Below are 20272 nucleotides of genomic sequence, written 5' to 3'. Positions count from 1 at the left end.
GTTTTAAAGGTTCTTTTTGAGCCAGTACATAAATATATCTTTAGATTTTTCAAGTGCTTATTTTATGATTTAATTAAACGTAAATCATGCGAGCCAGTTATGATATTGTTTATTACGGTAATAAACTGTTTAAAACATAAATGTAATAAACTTTTGAGATACATATCTTTACATCGCGATATGAAATTTCGCGAAATTTTATGTCATAAACAGAACATGCGTCATTTTGCTGTAACGCGATGTCGTAAAACATGTCGTAAACAAAGTTTGTCGTAAACCGATCTCACAATTAAACTCTGTAAAATTCTAGGCTGGAGACCACAGCAGCACATAAAATACAACTTTAATTCTGTAGTAGTTTATGTTTAAGCTTGTTCGTTTTTAGTTTTTACCTCGCTCTATTATTAAAGTATTTGCAAACTTTTCTTCTGATTTATTTTCTCAAATTTGCAGCTTTTGTTCTTTATCCTTTCTTCAAGGCTATGTTAATAAATCGTAATATGTGATCTCCGCAAGCGCCTAATTCTAGAATATGTAGACTATTTTATACATATGGTTTTATCATTTATTTCGGGATTAATTCAATTCGCAGTCATTTAGTTCCTCTTACACACAAATTATAGGTTTATTAATAAATCATAAGTTTCTACGTTGGAGGTCATATATTTTTATTAAAAGAGATCTTCAAGTGAACCCGTTGAACTTTTGAGCTTTTTTAATATAAGCATGATTTAAGAAGTCTTTCTTCATTTATACATCCATTAACTCATGTAACCATTCCATATATTGAACATAGACCAAAATTTGTTGAAAACCTACATATTTTACCAGATTGTGCTTTATAATTATGAACATAGGAAGAAGCAGAATTAAGTTCCATTATCCTAAATTGGCAGAAAGAAATCTGAGTAAACTAGATATCATGTTTTCCTAATTAATAATATAAACATTTTACGTAAAAGGCTGGAATAAAATCCAATGTTTTACTTGAGTGCAAAATGATTGAATATTTAAGACTAACAAATTATTAAGTTATGGGCTACACTAGTGAAAGAAAGCTTATTTTTGTTCTTCTGAAAGGCATATGTACAAATCAACAAAAAATTAGTCATATATTGATATTTAAGAAACATCAATATATATAAATATTATTTTGAGAGTATAATGACAAAACAAATTTGCTGCTGAAAGTCGTTCACCAATCTGTAATGAAAATTTATGCAATGTTTCTAAATCACAATAAATATTTTACTCTGAGAAAACATCGACAAAAAATATAAACACACAAATCTTAACCACGCCAATCTTGTACAGTGTTTTTACAGAATGTTATAACTCCGATAATTATCATACCCCGCAAGCTTTACAATTATGAGAGCTTAGATTTATATGCTTCTAGTTTATGGAAGATTTATGGTTCTGACGTCTTTGGCAGCCAAATTTACAGGAGTGTAGCAAGGGAACAAAATGATGGAAACTGCCTGAAACTCTTTTTGATCTAGATAATTCAAAGACTTTTTTATTATTGATAATGACCATAAAATAAAATTTGAGTTTATGACAGTGAACACACCTTAGATGTGTTGATAAAATACTTATTATTGTTATAGTACAAACTGATGATACTGTTGGCTAAGTTGTTAATAATATAATCTACTGAAACTTCTACTGCAAAGTGTAGCACTTATGGCCACCCCTTTTTTATTGTTATTACATGTATAATGTCTGCGATTTTTTTATGTAATTCGTTTCATGCAGTGCTGACAAAAACATTTTTATGATAAGTGTCAGTTATGTTCCCTTTGTCTTCACAAATGTTGGCTTTCCCAGCAGGTAGCGGCATTTTAAGATATGGTGTCTTTAATGGAACTATATTCCATTTTAATGTTAGGTGAATCGAGGTCATGGGAAAATAATAATTGCAAATGTTGGAAAATAAACCTTGAACATTAAATGAGGAAATGTGCAGGAAATTTAAATGGCTTCATTTAATTAATATTTTAGATCAATTATAATATTTTACCTCTTAAAGGATTTTTGAGTCAAATAATCTTTAAAGACCCACGAAGCCTCAAAACTGATGTAGCTTATTTTTTTTCAAAATTTCAACAGTCAACTCTCACTTTCTTATTTTCGAATTAAGTACAGTTAAAGTGTTGGAAGTCCAAATACCACTTTCTTTACATTTGGCTAGAATAGAATAGAACTTTAATCATCCTCCGTATACGGAGAACATAAAGAACAAACTTTTACCTTATCCGGCGCTTCTTCCTTCCGGAGATAACTATAAAAAATGTGCCCTATCTACAGAAGAAAAATAAACTTATTTCTTAGGGTTAATGTGCCTTTAAATGTCGCTGCTTCTATCTTTTACGGACATACCTTTTTGTATGGTTGTAAAAACTGATTCTGTTTGCAGTTTTGAAAATATCTTATGTATTTTACATGTACATGTAAAGGATGGTGACATGGTCATAGACAGTGGTACCTTTCAGATATTTGTATTATACTCATATGTATAATTCTTTATTTATTTTTATTATTTTTAGATGCACAGTTTCTACGGTACAAATGGAGATATGTCAATGTCGGCTGATTCAACATGTCAAGGTCTACAGAGTCCGACGTTAGGGGTCATTACTATGAAGTTCTCTAAAGGTAAAACATGTCAACATTATTATTACTTTGACGTTGTACAATCTTTTTAATTCTCTCGTGACAGTTGCACAAATAGAACTCATTTTTGTTTTTGATGTTTCATCTTGTTTCTTTCTGAACAATTTAAATGCCGTGCTAATATAATGAAACAATTTTAAATTTTGAATTCAGATCTAAATGAGCCTCGAGGGTCTTGCAGTTTTCCTGACATTCTTGTAAATAGAAACAAATGGCGAGATTTGAGCGGGAAGTGGTTGCTCGATGTCGAGCAAGGTTTACACGTGCTCAGACTCAAAGACCGTCAACCAAAAGGAACAATGCAATATTCTGAACCGACGAATCTTGACGCGTCATCTACAAAGCTTGTTATCCGCTGTGTAGAGAAGACGCACCACGCGGAGACGATAAAAGCCGATGTATTACGAACAGATTATGTCACATACGTCACAGACGACAGTTGGTAAGCGACAGTGGAACTTACAGTATAATATTCCTTGCTCATATCCATATTTTATAACTCGTAAATCTTGGAGTCTTAAGTTTTATGAAAAATTAATGAAGTTATGATGACATCTGAAGACAAATCAGTAAATAATCCAGTTATGTTTTAAAACACAGATCCGGTAAAACTTAATTTAATGAGTCATGAAGCAGACACAAAGCAGATATAAAAATGATGAAATGAATAATTTTGCTTTTTTGCAATTCTTTACTTCTCTGTTTCTGTGCGAATGTTATCCGTAGGTATTTACTTGAAAGTACATGCATGTTTTAATACTGTGTAACCGAATAATAAATAGTATGCCTCCAGAAAGATAGAGAAATATAAATTAATTAAAAAGAGGTTTTAAATACCCGTATTTGTTTATTTCAGTGAATCCGGGTACCAGTGTGTTCGTCTGGTGAAAAGAGATGAAAATATTCTAGAGATGTATCTAGGTATATCATCATATCATATTTTGTTTCAGAATTCTTACGTCAATAACTAATTACACAAATTAGTTTTGGAATTGCCTTGATGATATAGAAAATAATAAATGTGATTTTTATATAATAGGAAACAATGTGTTTTTCCTTTTACTTTAAAATATCAAATACTTTAGCTTTTATAACATCAAATAGAAAAAGAATTATGTCAATAAAATGCAGAAGACAATTTACAGATCAAAGGTAAACAAAGATCATCAGAAAAAAATAAGTATTGTAAATATAAACTGTTTTGTGTTACAGGAGAACGCGTCAATGGGACGTCCATCAATTGCAGGGATAAAGAATTTAATGACGCGACCAAACATCTACTTATACGTAAGTTTATTAACTTGTTGTTTAAGTATTTGAACGTTTTCTTCAGCTAAAGTAGCGTTTGCAAATATTTGTGTACACAATTTTTGTTAAGAAAACAAATGGACCAATTTTCAAGTGGTGCAAAAATTATTTGAATTTAACAGCGAATTATTCTTTTGAATAAAAACGTCCTTTTGCACGAACAGCGTGCAAAAAAGACAGACACTAAACACAAGAAAAAGAAAAACATAAAGTAATCATGATAAGGAATAAAAAAATTTATCAAAGTTTTAGAATTTGGAAACAATCAATATCTCATAGCCGCTTTCATGATAAACATATTTTTTTAAATGATTTGAACACATTTGAACACAAAGCGATCTTAAAACACATGTTACATGGTACTATTATGTTTTTATTTAACAGCTGATGTAAATGACTCGGGTCAATGTAGTATAACAAGGAAAGGAATATACGACTATCAGGACAAAGCATCTGACTGTAGAGGGACTGTGAACATCGGCTGTAGTACTCCTAATAAGATCACCATTGATACAAAATGTCCTGCTAATAAATACAACGTTAAAACTGAAAAAGGTAATGACTTATGTTTTAATTTCAAACTTAAATGAATGTATGTTTTCTTTCAAAATTTGCTTTTTACTGTTGTAAGTATTAATGCGCAAAATAAGCATATACACACTCCTACGCCTAAAGTAAAAGTGATACTCATTACCAGGGATTAATTAAGTCTTAGCAAATATGAATTATAGACCTTTACCCTTGAGCGTCTTATTAAGACATATATTCCCGTTCCATTATAATGTTCTTATTTTATATGATGTATGAACATTGCAATTAAGGTAAACCCTGACACATTTCAGTTATAATTTCCACATTTCGTGGTTAGTGCAGACATTTACTTGATTTACTTCACTTTAAACTGTTAAATTATAGACAAAGTAACACCAAGGATGAAAAAGTGATATTAAAATTATCTGTATACAATATTAATTGTACTATAGTACTTTCTAGCAGCTTAATTAGCGTATTTTGTACTTAAACATGTAGTTATGTAACCTTTGTATTTTATATTTTCAGTTGAAATTCTCCATTGTTTATATAGTTGGACAGTAGGTGCTAAAACCTATATTATTATACAGAATTCAGGCCAGAGAGCTAAATGTCTTGTAAGTAGTCTGATTATCTTCTCATAATTTGTTCCGGAAAGATTTTTTTTCTCATATTTTTCCAAGTTTAATTCTATCTTTAAGCAGTACTTACATCCTAAATGTAAGCCATCAGTTATCAAACGAAACAAACAGAAATTAATTTAGATTTTTTTTCGGATATATTACTCAGTTTGATAGTAGATGTACATTTACCAGCATATCTACTGTTGAATGTAACGCTAACCTAATTGGTATTAGAACAAAAGTCATATACACAAGTATATCCTTGATCTGAGAAAAATAAATATAAACAAAGATTTAAACCACAAAAACTTTTTTACACTTTTAATATTTCGATTTAAAGTTATTTCTTACTCACTCAAACAAATATTTGATATTTCAAGCTGCCCGAACGGCATGCTTTCTGTTCCTTGGTGTAAGGTACATAACTTCAAGTATCAATTTTTCCAATCCATTACAGACGTTTATTGACACAGAGCATGGGGTGGAGTTACAGTCAGACGACAGCTGTCAATCAGATAGATGGACAGTTACAAATCAATATCTAAATTATCTCCTCTATAATCATCCAGGTAATTTTCATTTCACTCTTTATCGTGCTGATAATTTCCATCTAATTGTATACAATACTTCTCATTTTATTGCCTAAGTTGTTTACGCACATCGGAATATTTCTGACTGTGCCATAGAAAAAAAACAACAAATCAATATGCATATTAAAAGAGTGTAGTCGGTTTAAAAAAAATCCAGTACAATGTGTCTAAAAAGTATTTTATATTATGAGAATACAGACAATATTTGTACGAGATCGTAATGATTTAACATACATGTAGCTTTCCAATTCTTTCAAGAATGCTTTGTACTTCTGGCCATAGTCATTGATAATTCATTATCAGATCTCTGTGCATTAGATAACAGTCAGCAAAATGATATTCGTTTTCAATCTTATTTTTATAACACAATTTACAAATTCTATTAATCTTATCAATATTCTTTTATATGTTTAAAAGATTCAATATTTCATATATTGGCATGAACTAATTGTTTCATTGTTTTACTTGGGCAATTAGCAGTATTCTCATATTTTACAGATCCGTGTATAGACGATGAAATACAAGCTGATCAAAATACAAGTAATGAACGCACAGACGTTGAAGAACACAAAGATATCAACGCCATATCAAGTGTTCAAAGAACTAGTTTTTTCTTACCAACGATAGTTTGCAATTTCCTTTTGTTTTTATTATTACGAGTGAGGTGAAAACATTCAGAGTGATATTCCATTCCAGTGACCGAGGATGACAACGTTGTAATACAGTATAACGCGGAAATCATAAAATGTAACACGGAGGTAATAAAATATAACGCGGATACAGTGCAGATGGACGCTAACATTAGCGCCAGTGATGATGATTCAACTGTGCTGTTCATTGAATTTTGTTAAACGGCTTTTGAAAAAGAAAACACAATACATGTACTTACACAAACATGATCGACGTCAACTGCGTCATGTTCATTCACACTGTTTGTTTGCTACATCAAACTGATATTTTGCACACATTTTAAATGTGTTTGTTACCATTTCGAAGGAGATTTATGGCTTTGATTTTTATCAGTATAAAAGAGGTAGTGAGACAATGATTGAATTTTAAATTCATCATGGACACAAACCCACATATTATGTTTGAACTTAATAAAGAAAACATGCGACCTCGAACATTTGTTTTGTGCAGTATCATTACACAGAACTCCAAGCCAGAGATATCCACCAGCCAGTTGCATTTCATTGGTTTGGATTCTAGCGATTAGCAAATAAGCCAATAAACAATGTTCATGTTTAACATTTTGGTGAAAAATGCATAATAATTTGAATTTATTGTCGTCGTAAAACATGTTTAAATGAAGTTTTGAAGTTGGTTTTCTCAACGTTTCTAAGAATTTAAGGCATAATACACAGGAGTTAAAGGCCTAATTGATAAGATTTATTTATGAAATTTTGTTACTCCTAAATAATAGTGCAATGGCCACTTATTGGTCGATTTGAAATGTTTTTTCTGCCTAACTTTGCTTGCCTTTTGTGTGCTGGTCAGCATGAATACTCAGTTTACGTGTTCAGTTACCGGAAGTGGGTGGTCCTTCACAACCTGAATCCTCTTCTGAAAATATTCAAGTCCATCTATGATTTATGATTGGTTTAAATAAACAGATCACGTGAATGACGTTAGCTTCAGTGGACCTATGCCTAGATGAATACCGTTATTTATCTATCTTAGAAGTAAAAAATTCAGAAATTTTATTACATAAAATGCTCTTGACAAGACAGGTAAATTGTATTGGTAACTGTTAATACATATTTTTATGGTAGAATGCTAATTGTAAATATAACAATGAAAAAAAGACACAAACTGTTTAAAAAATGATGTCATAATAATTTTGAGGTGATTTATTAAAACTTCTGAGTAATGACTGTTCAATATTCCATTAAATTCACGAACTGTAAATTTACTGTGTTTGAAATGTATATTGTAATAGTATAAGCTATATACAATATTTTAGAAAAATTTCTACGTTTAAACAGAGCTGCTTCACCTCTATATATCAAATGTTAAGATATTTTATGCTTGACAAAAGGTTATTTCATAATGACATATTTATTTCCTTTTGATGTATTAAGAGTCTCATTACAAAAAGGTGATATTTTTGGATTCTGAAAGTTGTGAAGGACCATTCTCTTATGGAATATATTTGTTCAGTTTTTTATAGTCAAATTGAGATTTTCTATATCAATGAAATGTTTGTTTATACAGAATTGTATATGCTAATGAAATTATAATGTTGTTGCATAATTGAATGACTTATAGATATATATATATATTATATGACTGGGTAATAATTATCCTCAGATAGTGTAAATGCTATTAAGAAATGTTTATTGGTATGTTTTAGTGTAAGTGCATTTGTCAAAAAAGTGTCAATCAGTGTTTTGACTTAGTCAGTCAAAATGTTTTATAGAATACAGTGTGTCTAGTCGGTTTTTTACGATATAATTACATAGAACCTCGAGTTTTTAAACATGAAACATGGAGTTGATAAAACTGGGCTCTGAAATAGGATCAATTTGAACTGTTTTGATTGATTGTGAATTAAATTGATGATAAGTTGATATTTATAAAGTCACATTTTACCATCGGCGACTCGTGTAGTGTACATATCCATTTTCTTCTGTGTGAAATCGTACAAAATTTTTTTTTATCGTTGTGAACAGTAGTTTCGATATCGGAACAAAAATCACCATTATAATCTTATGACATCATAACATAAACATGTAAATTTCATCAAATGATTTTGAAACTATGATTCAGACAGCAAAGTTGAAATTTTTGAGATTATATTTTTAATTTAGTGTTATGTCAAATATTATGAGGATTTCAATTTCTAAGGAAACAATACGAAAGCTAATTAATACAACAAAAACATAATTAAGATATAAAAAATTAGTTTGACCAGTTTACATCCTTTTGGTTACTTAGTACGAAACTAGTATAAAACGACATATCTAAGTACTATATTTATAAATGGCAAGACACTGCATTTTGTTTTGTTTGTAATTTTTCTAACATTATTTGTAACTGTTTTCAAACAGTTGTCTTAGTTACATATTAAACATATGGTATTACGGATAACAGGGTATAGAAACGTAAACCAAATTATCAATGTTGTAGTTCATAGTTACAGTATGCGCTTTATTGAATGTATCATTTTGTTTGGCTTGAATATCGTCTCATGCATTTTGTGTTATTTTTTGGATTCCAACGAATATTATATAAATATGATTTAAGCGCACGATAATAAGACTTTTGTTGACAGATATTGTGCTACACGTTATCAAAATATATAACATCTGTTATACACCTGGACTAAGTACTTCAAACAGGAGAAACTCTCTCAGCCGTGTTCCGGGTATATTTAAATTATGTCAGTCTGGTTTAAAGGTATTTCTATTATTGCTAAAAAGAAAGATCTTACTTAATATTGAACGATTTACAAACGTATGAAACACTATTATTTCAGTATGTACATGTATATTTACTATCCGGTTCTCAATTTTAAAGAATTAAAGATGTCTTCAGGATTCGCAGTTATAATCTAGACTTATTTTAGCTTTAGTGATGAAAAATTACATGAATGCACCTTTATCTTTTTTCGCTTTTTGTTTTTTTCTTTAAAAGAATTGTTTATGTTATAGCAAAATTAAAGATAAAAACGTGACAAGTTTAGCGATCCAGATAATAAAAAAAAATCTTCATTTTCTTTAAACGAAATAAGAAAAATAAAAAGGTGCCGTTTTTTTCTTTTTGCTCTTAAGTTAATATTTGAATTATATTTTTGTCAACATACGAAACTTTTTATAACTATTTATGTTATGTTATGTTTTTATCAGAAGCTAAAACTGAATATTCTTGTATTAAGTTCTTAATGTACATGTCAACTTGAAAAAATATACAACTTTTAGTTAACAATTATAACATAGTGGAAATAAGAGTAAAATTGGAATATATTTGCTTGTTTTGTGTACATGATGTGAGTGAGTCCCGGTACAATGGTGTCAGCTCACAGCAATCAGGTTTGTTATAGCCTGTATAAGAAAGAAATCATTGTAATAGTACTTTACCTCTAGTGACGCCATTGATGTCGGGACTGTACTCATATATCTGAAGAAAACTTGTGTATATTTTGTTGTTATCGTTCTATTTAACACACTTAACTGTGATATTTTTGTAATAAATGATACAAATATTTTTATAAACCAACTCTTGTTTGTTGTTTTGTTTTCACGTCATCCCTTTGGAAAATGCAAAAACCTAAAATATCATGTGAAGAAATTCTCGGTTATGACTCATCATTGATATAATTATGTAGGTGTAGGTATAAATCTATTTATTTACTTTCCTGCTGAAAGAAATGAAGTCACTTTAACTTGCTTTTTATGAGCTTGCAGAATCAGTGGATCACATTTGAAAAATTAATATCATGAAAGTAATTCTATGGATAATGCTTATATGCCAGATTTATTTCAAAATCTAAATGAACTCTGAAACGCCGCATGTAAAATAATTTAATAATTGACTCATAATAAACAAGTGTCATAGATAGGAACATATAACTTAAATATAAGAACGCACTTACTTAAGCCCTTTCTGTAAAAGCAAATTCTTTCCGATATTCCGCATTTTGAAAAAGCGGACGTAAGTTTTAATGTATTCCTTTTGCAAGTCAAAAGATTTCGGCAGTGATTAAATGACTTACAACTGCATTTGCTATTAAGTGGAAATGCATATCATAGTTGATTTCTTCCAGGTATAAAGAAATAGGTAGAGTTATCATTTCTAAAGCACTTCAGGTCCATCTTATGCCCTTGGAGGCCAGACTACTTATATTGTTTTAATAAAATAATAACATATTTAATTTAAACTGGAGTTGAATCTATATTCAAACTTACATTGTAAAATAATCGTAAGCAATAAAGCAAATTCATATCTGTAAGATGATAAATAGTATTTCGTAACATTCCTATGTATCAATGCATCCTCGAATTTTAAGGTCTCATATTAAACTTTACATTTATTATCTTACGTCTTTATTTTCATTTATTTCAGACACTTAGACAGATATCTGAAATATAAAATAAACTGTAAGCGATAACATGATTATTTGATACTTAAAGAGCAAGTTATAAAATGAGGTATTGCATGTTAAAAAAGAATACAACTAGCATTCAAATAATTTAAAAATCAGGCCACACTTGCTAACATTTTTTGAATCTCTTGTCTTTCAAATATGAAAAAAATAAATATACATCACTGGTGTATTCACGTAATTCTTTTTGTTCTATAAATCAATTTTGGTCATTATCACACTAAATCAATATGTTATTTATATTCGCATTTAACTTTGGTGCAAGGAGCTTTACTATATATAATACATACAGAAGTATTTCTTTAACGGTTGTCCAGCTTAATTGTATAAACTATATAAGTTTTCATTCCAATCTTTTGAGGCGATGGTGTATCAAACGCACATAATTTTATCACCATTGCTGTTAATCTTATTTGATCTTATGTTGTAATTATTTATCATTGCAAATTTTAGTCGAAATTCAACAAAATTCAAAATTCTTTGAAGGAATCTTCGATCTTGCTATGATTATCAACAAATTGTGCCCAAATATTTAACAATAATATTGAATGAAATATTAGTATAAAACATTCCTCTAACCACTTGTACAGTCCTGTAACATCATGTGATGATACCATTTTAAACATTGTAATCTGAAAAGAATGTTACAAGTTTTATTCCTCTCTGAAGTAAACCATCCATGTTTGTAATCTATAATAACTAAATAACATTCTATATTAGTCACTACATGGAAATAAAATCTCTCAAATTTCCAAGTCATTAAAATTGTATAATGTTACCATAGACGCATGCATTTGATAATTTGGATGCTTGCATATAACTTAGACGCACGAACAAAAGATTAAATCGTTTATAATCATGCAAACATATTTTTATATGTAAACTAGACATTTATAAATGAGTTTTTACAACGTGTTATGATTGTGAAAAGTACCATAAAAAGAGTTATCTTTGTCATCATTTGAAAAGTAATTAAAAATTCATGAATCAGTGGAAAATTCAAATATTGTCTATAGCGTGCATTCATGACATGAAAATCAACTCAAAAATTTTGTCTCTGACCTTAAACGATACACGTTTTTGCCTGTTTATGGAGAAATTTGTTGTGTTTTAGTAAGTTGTAACTAAAGCCCTAGTCAAATATGACTTTGTCAATTTGTAAGAATGTTATTATGATACAGTTATAAATAAATAAATAAATAAATAAAATAAATAAATTAATAAATAAATATAAATAAATAAATGAACAAATAAACAAAAAAATAAATAAATCGTTATTGAAAAATGTAAAAAGTTAGTAAAACTAAAACAAATGTGCCATTTACAATCTATTCAACCTTAGCAAAATACAATAATAATTATACATTGTATTAATTGTCTCATATTGTTAAATGAGGAAACATGATATCATCTAAGAATTCTATTTTCGTCGTCTTAGATTTCTGTTTAATTACAATACAAATTTGTTACAGAAATGAAGAAACATAAAAATGCAGAGTATCATATGCGCACACTGTAAATATATTGACAGTTGAGAGAAAACAATGTTTTCATTTATATTATTCGATATCAAGTTATATTTGGATTATCATTTGAACATGCTTTCAATACCTTTAGAAAGCAATTTACACTGCAAGACACAAAGTGAAGGGGATTGAAAGCATACCGAAATAATCAAGAAGTATTGCATCTAGGTCAAATATTCATTAAACTGTCATATACAGTTGTAAAAAAAAAACAAATACAAGTAAACACGCTGTTTAACCCTAAAATCAGAATATATAAATCTTTATAAACAATCTCAATATGGAAAGCAACAGTATTTTAGCATATTGTTATATTCCCGAATAGACAACCTTGTAATCGGCTTAATAGCTGTAACATATAACTTAAAAATCCTCGTTGAGCATAAGGTGCAGAATCTTTTGGAGCACTTCTTTTTATACAAAAATCACTTTAAAAAAAAATCAAATCTTAATTGTCTTTATAAGTCACGCATGCATTCATTTATATTGTCTCTTCAATAACTTACATGTATTTGAGTTGGAATATTGCATTTAATACTGTTTTATTTGTTGAGAGCGATGATGGTCCGCACATTATAAAACTGGCATTTGCCTTTTTATCACCTCTTCATTATGTCAGAATTCCAGTTAAGTCTTCGATTAAACTGGTTACATCATCGCCTTATGATCACCTCTGAGACAAACCATTACCAAATACGAGTGCTTAATTCTGCTAAAAGCTGCAAAAAGGGCAATTGTAACGGTAACAAAATGAAGTATTACTCGATTATTATTTCTTACTAGACGAATTGTGAACTCCAGACCTTTATTGTCATTACATGTATATCTATGATTTTATTGCTGTTGAAAAAAAACAACAAAAAACAAAACAACAACAAAACACAACACAATATTTCTGATTTCAAACACAAAATTTCAGTAATATTTTGGTTGTGTTGCGCAATACACAGTAAAATATTTATCTTGAGTTGACAATAATAGTTACGATATACTGAGGCATCAAACTATAATTTATTATATAAAAGTTAAACATTTTAGCTATAAGATGCTTCAATACATTTAACAAAAGTATCATAAAATAGTAGCCGGGGTAACAAAACCATCTTATCATATCCTCCATCCAAAGAATGTCATGATAAATATGATTATTTAATATCAGTTCGGATAAATCATGTTAATAATATGTATATTTTACATAAATATTTACTAACCTAGTGCTGAACAATCATTGTAAGGATAAGTAGGAGTTAGTTTGACGACATTGGCTGAATTGTATTATTTTCACCTTGTTGTGTCTTTTTTGAGGCAATGCATGTTTTCACTTCAAATATCATGTGGCATTTTACACGATTATATAATGATTAAAAGATAAAGTGATGAACGATGTATCGTATTTATGCTCGTAAAAGAAAATACATCAATTTCCAAATCATTGTAAGCCAATTTATCATCGCAGACCTGTCGACTGCTACAAGGATTTGAGGCGATATTCTGAACTAGTCATATAAAATTTTTATTAAAAAAGCTCCGTTGAATATTTTTATCTTTGCTTTCAACATTTAACAATGTAAAAATAAAATTTTGAAATTAGAAACAAATGCAGATCTGTTTTTAGGAACATTCAATGTGACACTTTGATGACCAGCGCCATTCGCGTATGGTCCGCGAGAAAAAAGTACGTGTGCCCTAAACGAAAGAAAAGATGAAAAGAAAAGAAAAAAAATAACTGGTGAATCTAAACAAAATGGAATTTGATTAGGCAATAAGAGATTATGAAGCCAGCATATCATAGATAAAACGTCAAACGACGAATTCAAAAAGTAGCAGCACATACTATGGGTTAATAAATAGTTTTCAAGTTTGAATATTTGAGCCACATCACAATAAATATAAAAAGACACACCTAAACATAGCACTATCGTGCTGAACGACACTTAAGGATAAGAAAAATACATATTACCATTTTACAAACGTATAGGAGACAAATTGTTTACATACGTGGACATATACTCATAATTATCATGTTTATTTAACACACGATCCTTAATTGCGTTGCTTCATTTCAACTCGAGATATCTTCATAAGGCTGAAAGGGTGGCTGCTATTTTCTTACAAAATATATATTTCGAAAGATGTAAGTTTGCTTGTACTTTGTGTTTTGCCATTTCCCCCCGAAGAATACACTAATAGGAGGAATGATCCAAACATGCCGTGAATTGAGCCATGGATTAAATGTCATTTATTAAAAGTTCATATACCAAACACGATATAAATGCGTAATATTATCCTTTTTACAAGGAAAAAGAGGTTCCAACGGTCACCACATGCATATCTAAATAAACATAGTAATGCGCGTACGGCACAGACTGTGGTGACATCAAAAACACTAAAATTTATTTCCTTTTGATGTATTTAGTGTCTAATTAGAAAAAGGTTTTTTTAGTCGTGTAAGACCATTCATTTATGGATCATTTTTGTTATAGTCAAATTAAGAGTTTCTATATCAATGAAATGTTTGTTTACACAACATTGTATATGCTAATGAAATTATAATGTTGTTGCATACTTGAATGAATTATAGATATAAAAGATATACAAGAAAAACATTAATGCAAAGCATCAAAGGGCGTCCAAGCAAGAAATGCAGCAAGTGAAGATGATTAGTAGACATCTGATCACCAGATATTCTTATAAACTTTTCATGGTTAACTGGTTTTTACAAGAATTGTATATTATTTATAAATGGACGGACGAAATGAACTTTGGTATGCATTCTAGAGATTAGAATATTAAATTCCTTTCCACAGGAACTTGAAATTCTATTAATATTAACAAAAATATCCAAAATATACCGGTCTATATTATCCAAAACATACCCGCTATATGAAATAAGCTTATTTATACTATATAGGGAGTATTTTTGAATATTATCATTAATATTGGTTATTTGATAGAATTTCAAGTTCATATGGCATTTTCTTTGGAACATACAAAATACAAAATAGTAGTTAAAATGTACAAAGTCTATTATTGATTTATTGGGAGGCCAATCTACTATTTTAATGAATTACTTCAAAAACCTCGTCTGACCTTTCTGTGTGTTTACATTCCTATCAATAAACCCAACACAAATAATGTTAAAATTGCAGACGAAAGTTTCTGTTGTTAAAATGTCATCAACATTCCAACATCGACTGCCTTCAAACAAAATATAAAACAGCAAAACTCCGGGAAATCAAGGTCGATTTCAGCTAAAGAGACTTGAACAGCGATTATGTTTTATAGTATACTACTGCTAGACCTGTTAACTGTCGCACAACGTCAAAATAAAAACGGCAATATATGACATAATTGAATCAGGGCCGTAAGAAAGAAAACCGGAAAGAACCTACGGAAAAGACAATTTCAAAATGATAATACTGTAATATAACAGTTCGTAAAAATGGCCTACTTAATGTGTTCTATAGATTTATAGAGTGCAATTCATCGTTTGAATATGTTTGCTTTTCATTTCCTGCAAATTTCTCCAGTTCGTTATTTATTACCATAGCGCGACACGAATGACAGTTTCGTAAATCTAAAACTACCTCTAAAAATAAATTTTCGGACTTTCACAATGTTAAGGTCATAACTCTATTTATAGGTACAGCAATAACTTACATAATGACCCATTGTGTACTACAAAATGATTAATAAAAAAGCAAAGAGCGCGATAAATTGACGGATATGATAATTTCATTTGAATATGTTTGCATTGCGAAATTCTCCAGTTCGCTATTCATTGTGCATATCGCGGCATTTCATTTTTGATAATCAAACACCCTCATACCAATGAATGATCGGCTATTATGACCGACGAAGAGGCCTGAGAAGTTGCAATTGCCCTTTCACAAAATCTGATTTCGTTCCAAAAAAGGTGCCAATGACTGTAATAATTATCTTCAGATAGTGCAAATGTTATTAAGAAATGTTCATTGGTATGTTTTAGTGTAAGTGCATTTGTCAAAAAAGTGTCAACCAGTATTTTGACTAACACAGTCAGTCAAAATGTTTTAGAGAAGACAGTGTGTCTAGTCGTGATTCTTTATTAAGTCAATAACCGATAAAATTACATAGCACCTCGAGTTTTGAAACATGATACATGATGTTTTTTTAAACTGGGTTTTTCAGTGTTGTTATATTTTTCTGGTCCTTCGGGATCATTGATGTCAGCACTATTAAGTGTTGAGAATTGAGTACCGCTCCAGCCGGTTCTAGGGGGCGTGAGGGATGTTGCACTTATTCATTATCCCTCATGTACAGACTCAATCAAACCGAGTCTGCAATTTTCATGTAATTTTGTTGTGCTTCCGAGGGATCACTTTGTTTCCAGATTCTTAAAAAGATGTTCTGGGTATGTCTTAATCATGTCAGCTTGGTTTAAGGATTTGATCTTTTGATACATGTATTTGTTAATGTAGCAGTTAAAAAGAAAGATTTAACTTAACATTGTTCGATTTACAAACGTATGAAATACTCATAATTCAGTTCATATATGTATTTTTACTTTCCGGTTTTAATTTTAAACATTTAAATAAGTTTTCAGTGTTCGCAGTTATAATCTAAACTTATTTTAGCTTTAGTGATTAAAATATATGAATGCACCCTTAACTTTTTTCCGCTTTTTGTTCATTTCTTTAAAAGAATTGTTGATGTTATAGCATAATAAAAGTTAAAAAAGTGGCATGTTTAGATATCAAGGTAATAAAAATATTTTCTATTTTCTTTAAACGAAATAAGAAAAATAAGAAAGGTGTCATTTGTTTTTCTTTTGATCTTTAGTAAATATATGAATAATATTTTTGTCAACATACGAAACTTTTTATAACTATTTATATTATGTTAGACTATATATTTTTATCCGAAGCTAAAACTTTTCTCGTACTTTTTTCTTGATATTTCTTATAATGTACATCTGAATTAAAAAACCGCACAGCTTTTAGTTAACAATTATAAAATAGCTGAAAATTGGAAAATCTTTGCTTGTTTTGTGAACATGATGTGAGTGGGTCCCGGTACAATAGTGTCAGCTCACAGAAACCGGGTTTGTTATAGCCTGTACAAGAAAGAATTCGTTGTATCTATGATGAGAAAGAAATACTTCTGCATGTATTATGTATAGTAATGCTCCTTGCACTAAAGTTAAATGTGAATCTAAATATAAATAATATATTGATTTAGTGTAATAATGATTAATTTAATATTTATTTATAGAACAAAAACAATTACCAGAATACACAAGTGATACAATTTTATTCCATATCTAAAAATAACAAGAGATTTAAATATCTTTGAAGGACATGAATGCAAGTGTAGCAAGATTTCTAAATTATTTGAATGCTGGTTTTATTCTTTTTTCACTTGCAATACCTTCTTTTATAACTTGCTCTTAAGGTATCAAATAATCATGATATTGCTTACAGTTTATTCTATGTTTCAGATATCTGTTTAAGTGTCTGAAATAAATGAAATTGAAGGCGTAAGATAATAAATGTAAAGTTTATTATGAGATCTTAAAATTCGAGGATGCATTGATACATAGGAATGTAACGAAATGCTATTTATCATCTTACAGATATAAATTTGCTTTATGACTTACGATTATTTTACAATGTAAGTTTGAATATATGATCAACTCCACTTTAAATTAAATATGTTATTATTTTATTAAAACAATATAAGTAGTCTGGCCTCCAAGGGCATAAGATGGACCTGAAGTGCTTTAGAAATGATAACTCTACCTATTTCTTTATACCTGGAAGAAATCAACTATGATATGCATTTCCACTTAATAGCAAATGCAGTTGTAAGTCATTTAATCGCTGTTGAAATCTTTTGATTTCATTATAACTTACGTCCACCCAGATTGATTGCTTTCTCTAAATGCGAAATCTCGGAAAGAATTTCCTTTTACATAAGGGCTTTGGTGATTGAGTGTTTGCATTAAAGTTACATACACCTATCAACGATACTTGTTCATTATGAGTCATTTATTAAAAGAATTGATTGTCCATATAATTACTTTCTTGATTTAAATGGCTTCATTTCCCATTTCATTCCGCAGGAATGTAAATAAATAGATTTATGTTTACCGTTACATTTATAGATTATTTCAATGATGAGTCATAACCGAGAATTTCTTCACATGATATTTTAGGTTTTTGCATTTTCCTAAGACACGTCTTGAACACAAAACAACAGACAAGAGTTGGTTTATAAAAATATTTGTATCATTTATTACAAAAATATCACAGTTCAGTGTGTTAAATAGAACGATAACAACAAAATATAAACAAGTTTTCTTCATATATATGAGTACAGTCCCGACATCAATGGCGTCACTAAAGGTTAAGTACTATTGCAATGAATTCTTTCACAGGCTATAACAAACCGATTGCTGTGAGCGGACACGATTTACTGTGATATTTTTGTAATAAATGATACACATATTTTGATAATCCAATTTTTGTTTCTTGTTTTGTTTTCACGTCATTCCTTGGAAAATGCAAAAACATAAAATATCATGTGAAGAAATTCTCAGTTATGACTCATCATTGATATAATTATGTAGGTGTAGGTATAAATCTATGTATTTACTTTCCTGCTGAGAAGTAATGAAGTCACTTTAAATTGCTTTTTTATGAGCATGCAGAATCAGTGGATCACCTTTGAAAAATTAATATCATGAAAGTAATTCTATGGATAATTCTAATATACTAGATTTTTAAAAAAAATCTGTTGTCATAGATAGGTGCATGTAACTTTAATGCAAGAACTTGTTCACCAACGCCCTTCTGTTCCTTCTGTTAAACAAATTCTTTCCGATATTCCTCATTTCGAGAAAGCAACCAATCTTGGTCGACGTAAGTTATACTGTAGTCATACTGTTGCATGATTCAACTAAAATCAAATATACATTGACTCAATTTAACTAAGCAAATATCCATCAAGTGATGTGCATTTTCGCTTGTCGTAACACTTGATAAAAATTCGTTCAAAGAATCAAATGATATCTACTTTACCATATGAAATACATATACAAGATTTCGACAGTGATTAAATGACTAACAATTGCATTTGCTAATAAGTGGAAATCATAGTACATTTCTTCCATGTATGAAGAAATAGGTAGAATTATCATTTCTAAAACATTTAAGATCCATCTTATGCCCTTGGAGGCCAGGACTACTTAATATATTGTTTTAATATATCAATGCAATTTTAAATTTAACTGGAGTTGATTCTATATTCAAACTTACATTGTCAAATAATAGTAAGTAATGAAGCAAATTTATATCTGTTAGAGGATAAAAAGTATTTCGTAACATTCCTATGTATCAATGCATCCTCGAATTGTAAGGTCTCATATTAAACTTTACATTTATTTATTATCTTACGCCCTTATTTTCATTTATTCAAAAGAATTGTTCGCTCTTGCTGTAATTAGCAACAAATTGTATGTAGATATTTAAGAAGAATCTTGAACAAAACATTAACACAAAAGATTCCTCTAACCACTTGTACAGTCATATAACATCATGTGATGATACCATTTTAAACATTGTAATCTTAAGAGAATGTTACTTGTTTTATTTCTCTCTGAAGTAAACCATCCATGTTTGCAAACTATAATAACTAAATAACATTCTATATTAGTCACTATATGGAAATAAAATGTCTCAAGTTTCCAAGTCATTAAAATTGTATAATGTTACCATAGACGCATGCATTTGATAATTTGGATGCTTGCATTGTATAATTTAGACGCACGAACAAAAGATTAAATCTTTTGAAATCATGTAATCATATTTTATATGTAAACTAGACAATTATAAATGAGTTTTTAACAACGTGTTATGATAGTGAAAATTACCA

The 20272-nt window shown here is 29.5% G+C and overlaps 1 protein-coding gene across 1 annotated transcript in view; it reads left to right on the top strand.

Annotated features, from left to right (window-relative positions):
- Positions 1 to 9946, top strand: part of LOC132754542 (uncharacterized) — a 68647-nt gene extending 58701 nt beyond the window's left edge. Inside the window, exons 7-14 of the mRNA XM_060745182.1 lie at positions 2550 to 2658; positions 2830 to 3118; positions 3533 to 3597; positions 3889 to 3963; positions 4369 to 4539; positions 5044 to 5132; positions 5596 to 5707; positions 6227 to 9946. Of these exons, the coding sequence (XP_060601165.1) occupies positions 2550 to 2658; positions 2830 to 3118; positions 3533 to 3597; positions 3889 to 3963; positions 4369 to 4539; positions 5044 to 5132; positions 5596 to 5707; positions 6227 to 6396 (1080 nt within the window). The 3' untranslated portion in view covers positions 6397 to 9946. The remainder of the gene's footprint in view (positions 1 to 2549; positions 2659 to 2829; positions 3119 to 3532; positions 3598 to 3888; positions 3964 to 4368; positions 4540 to 5043; positions 5133 to 5595; positions 5708 to 6226) is intronic.
- The last annotated feature ends 10326 nt before the right edge of the window (positions 9947 to 20272 follow it).

Source organism: Ruditapes philippinarum, unplaced genomic scaffold, assembly GCF_026571515.1.
Source record: "Ruditapes philippinarum isolate M1 unplaced genomic scaffold, ASM2657151v2 ctg139_1_1_1_1, whole genome shotgun sequence".
NCBI lineage: Eukaryota > Metazoa > Mollusca > Bivalvia > Venerida > Veneridae > Ruditapes > Ruditapes philippinarum.
Note: the sequence above shows the minus strand (reverse complement) of the source record. Positions and strands in the feature narration are given on the sequence as shown.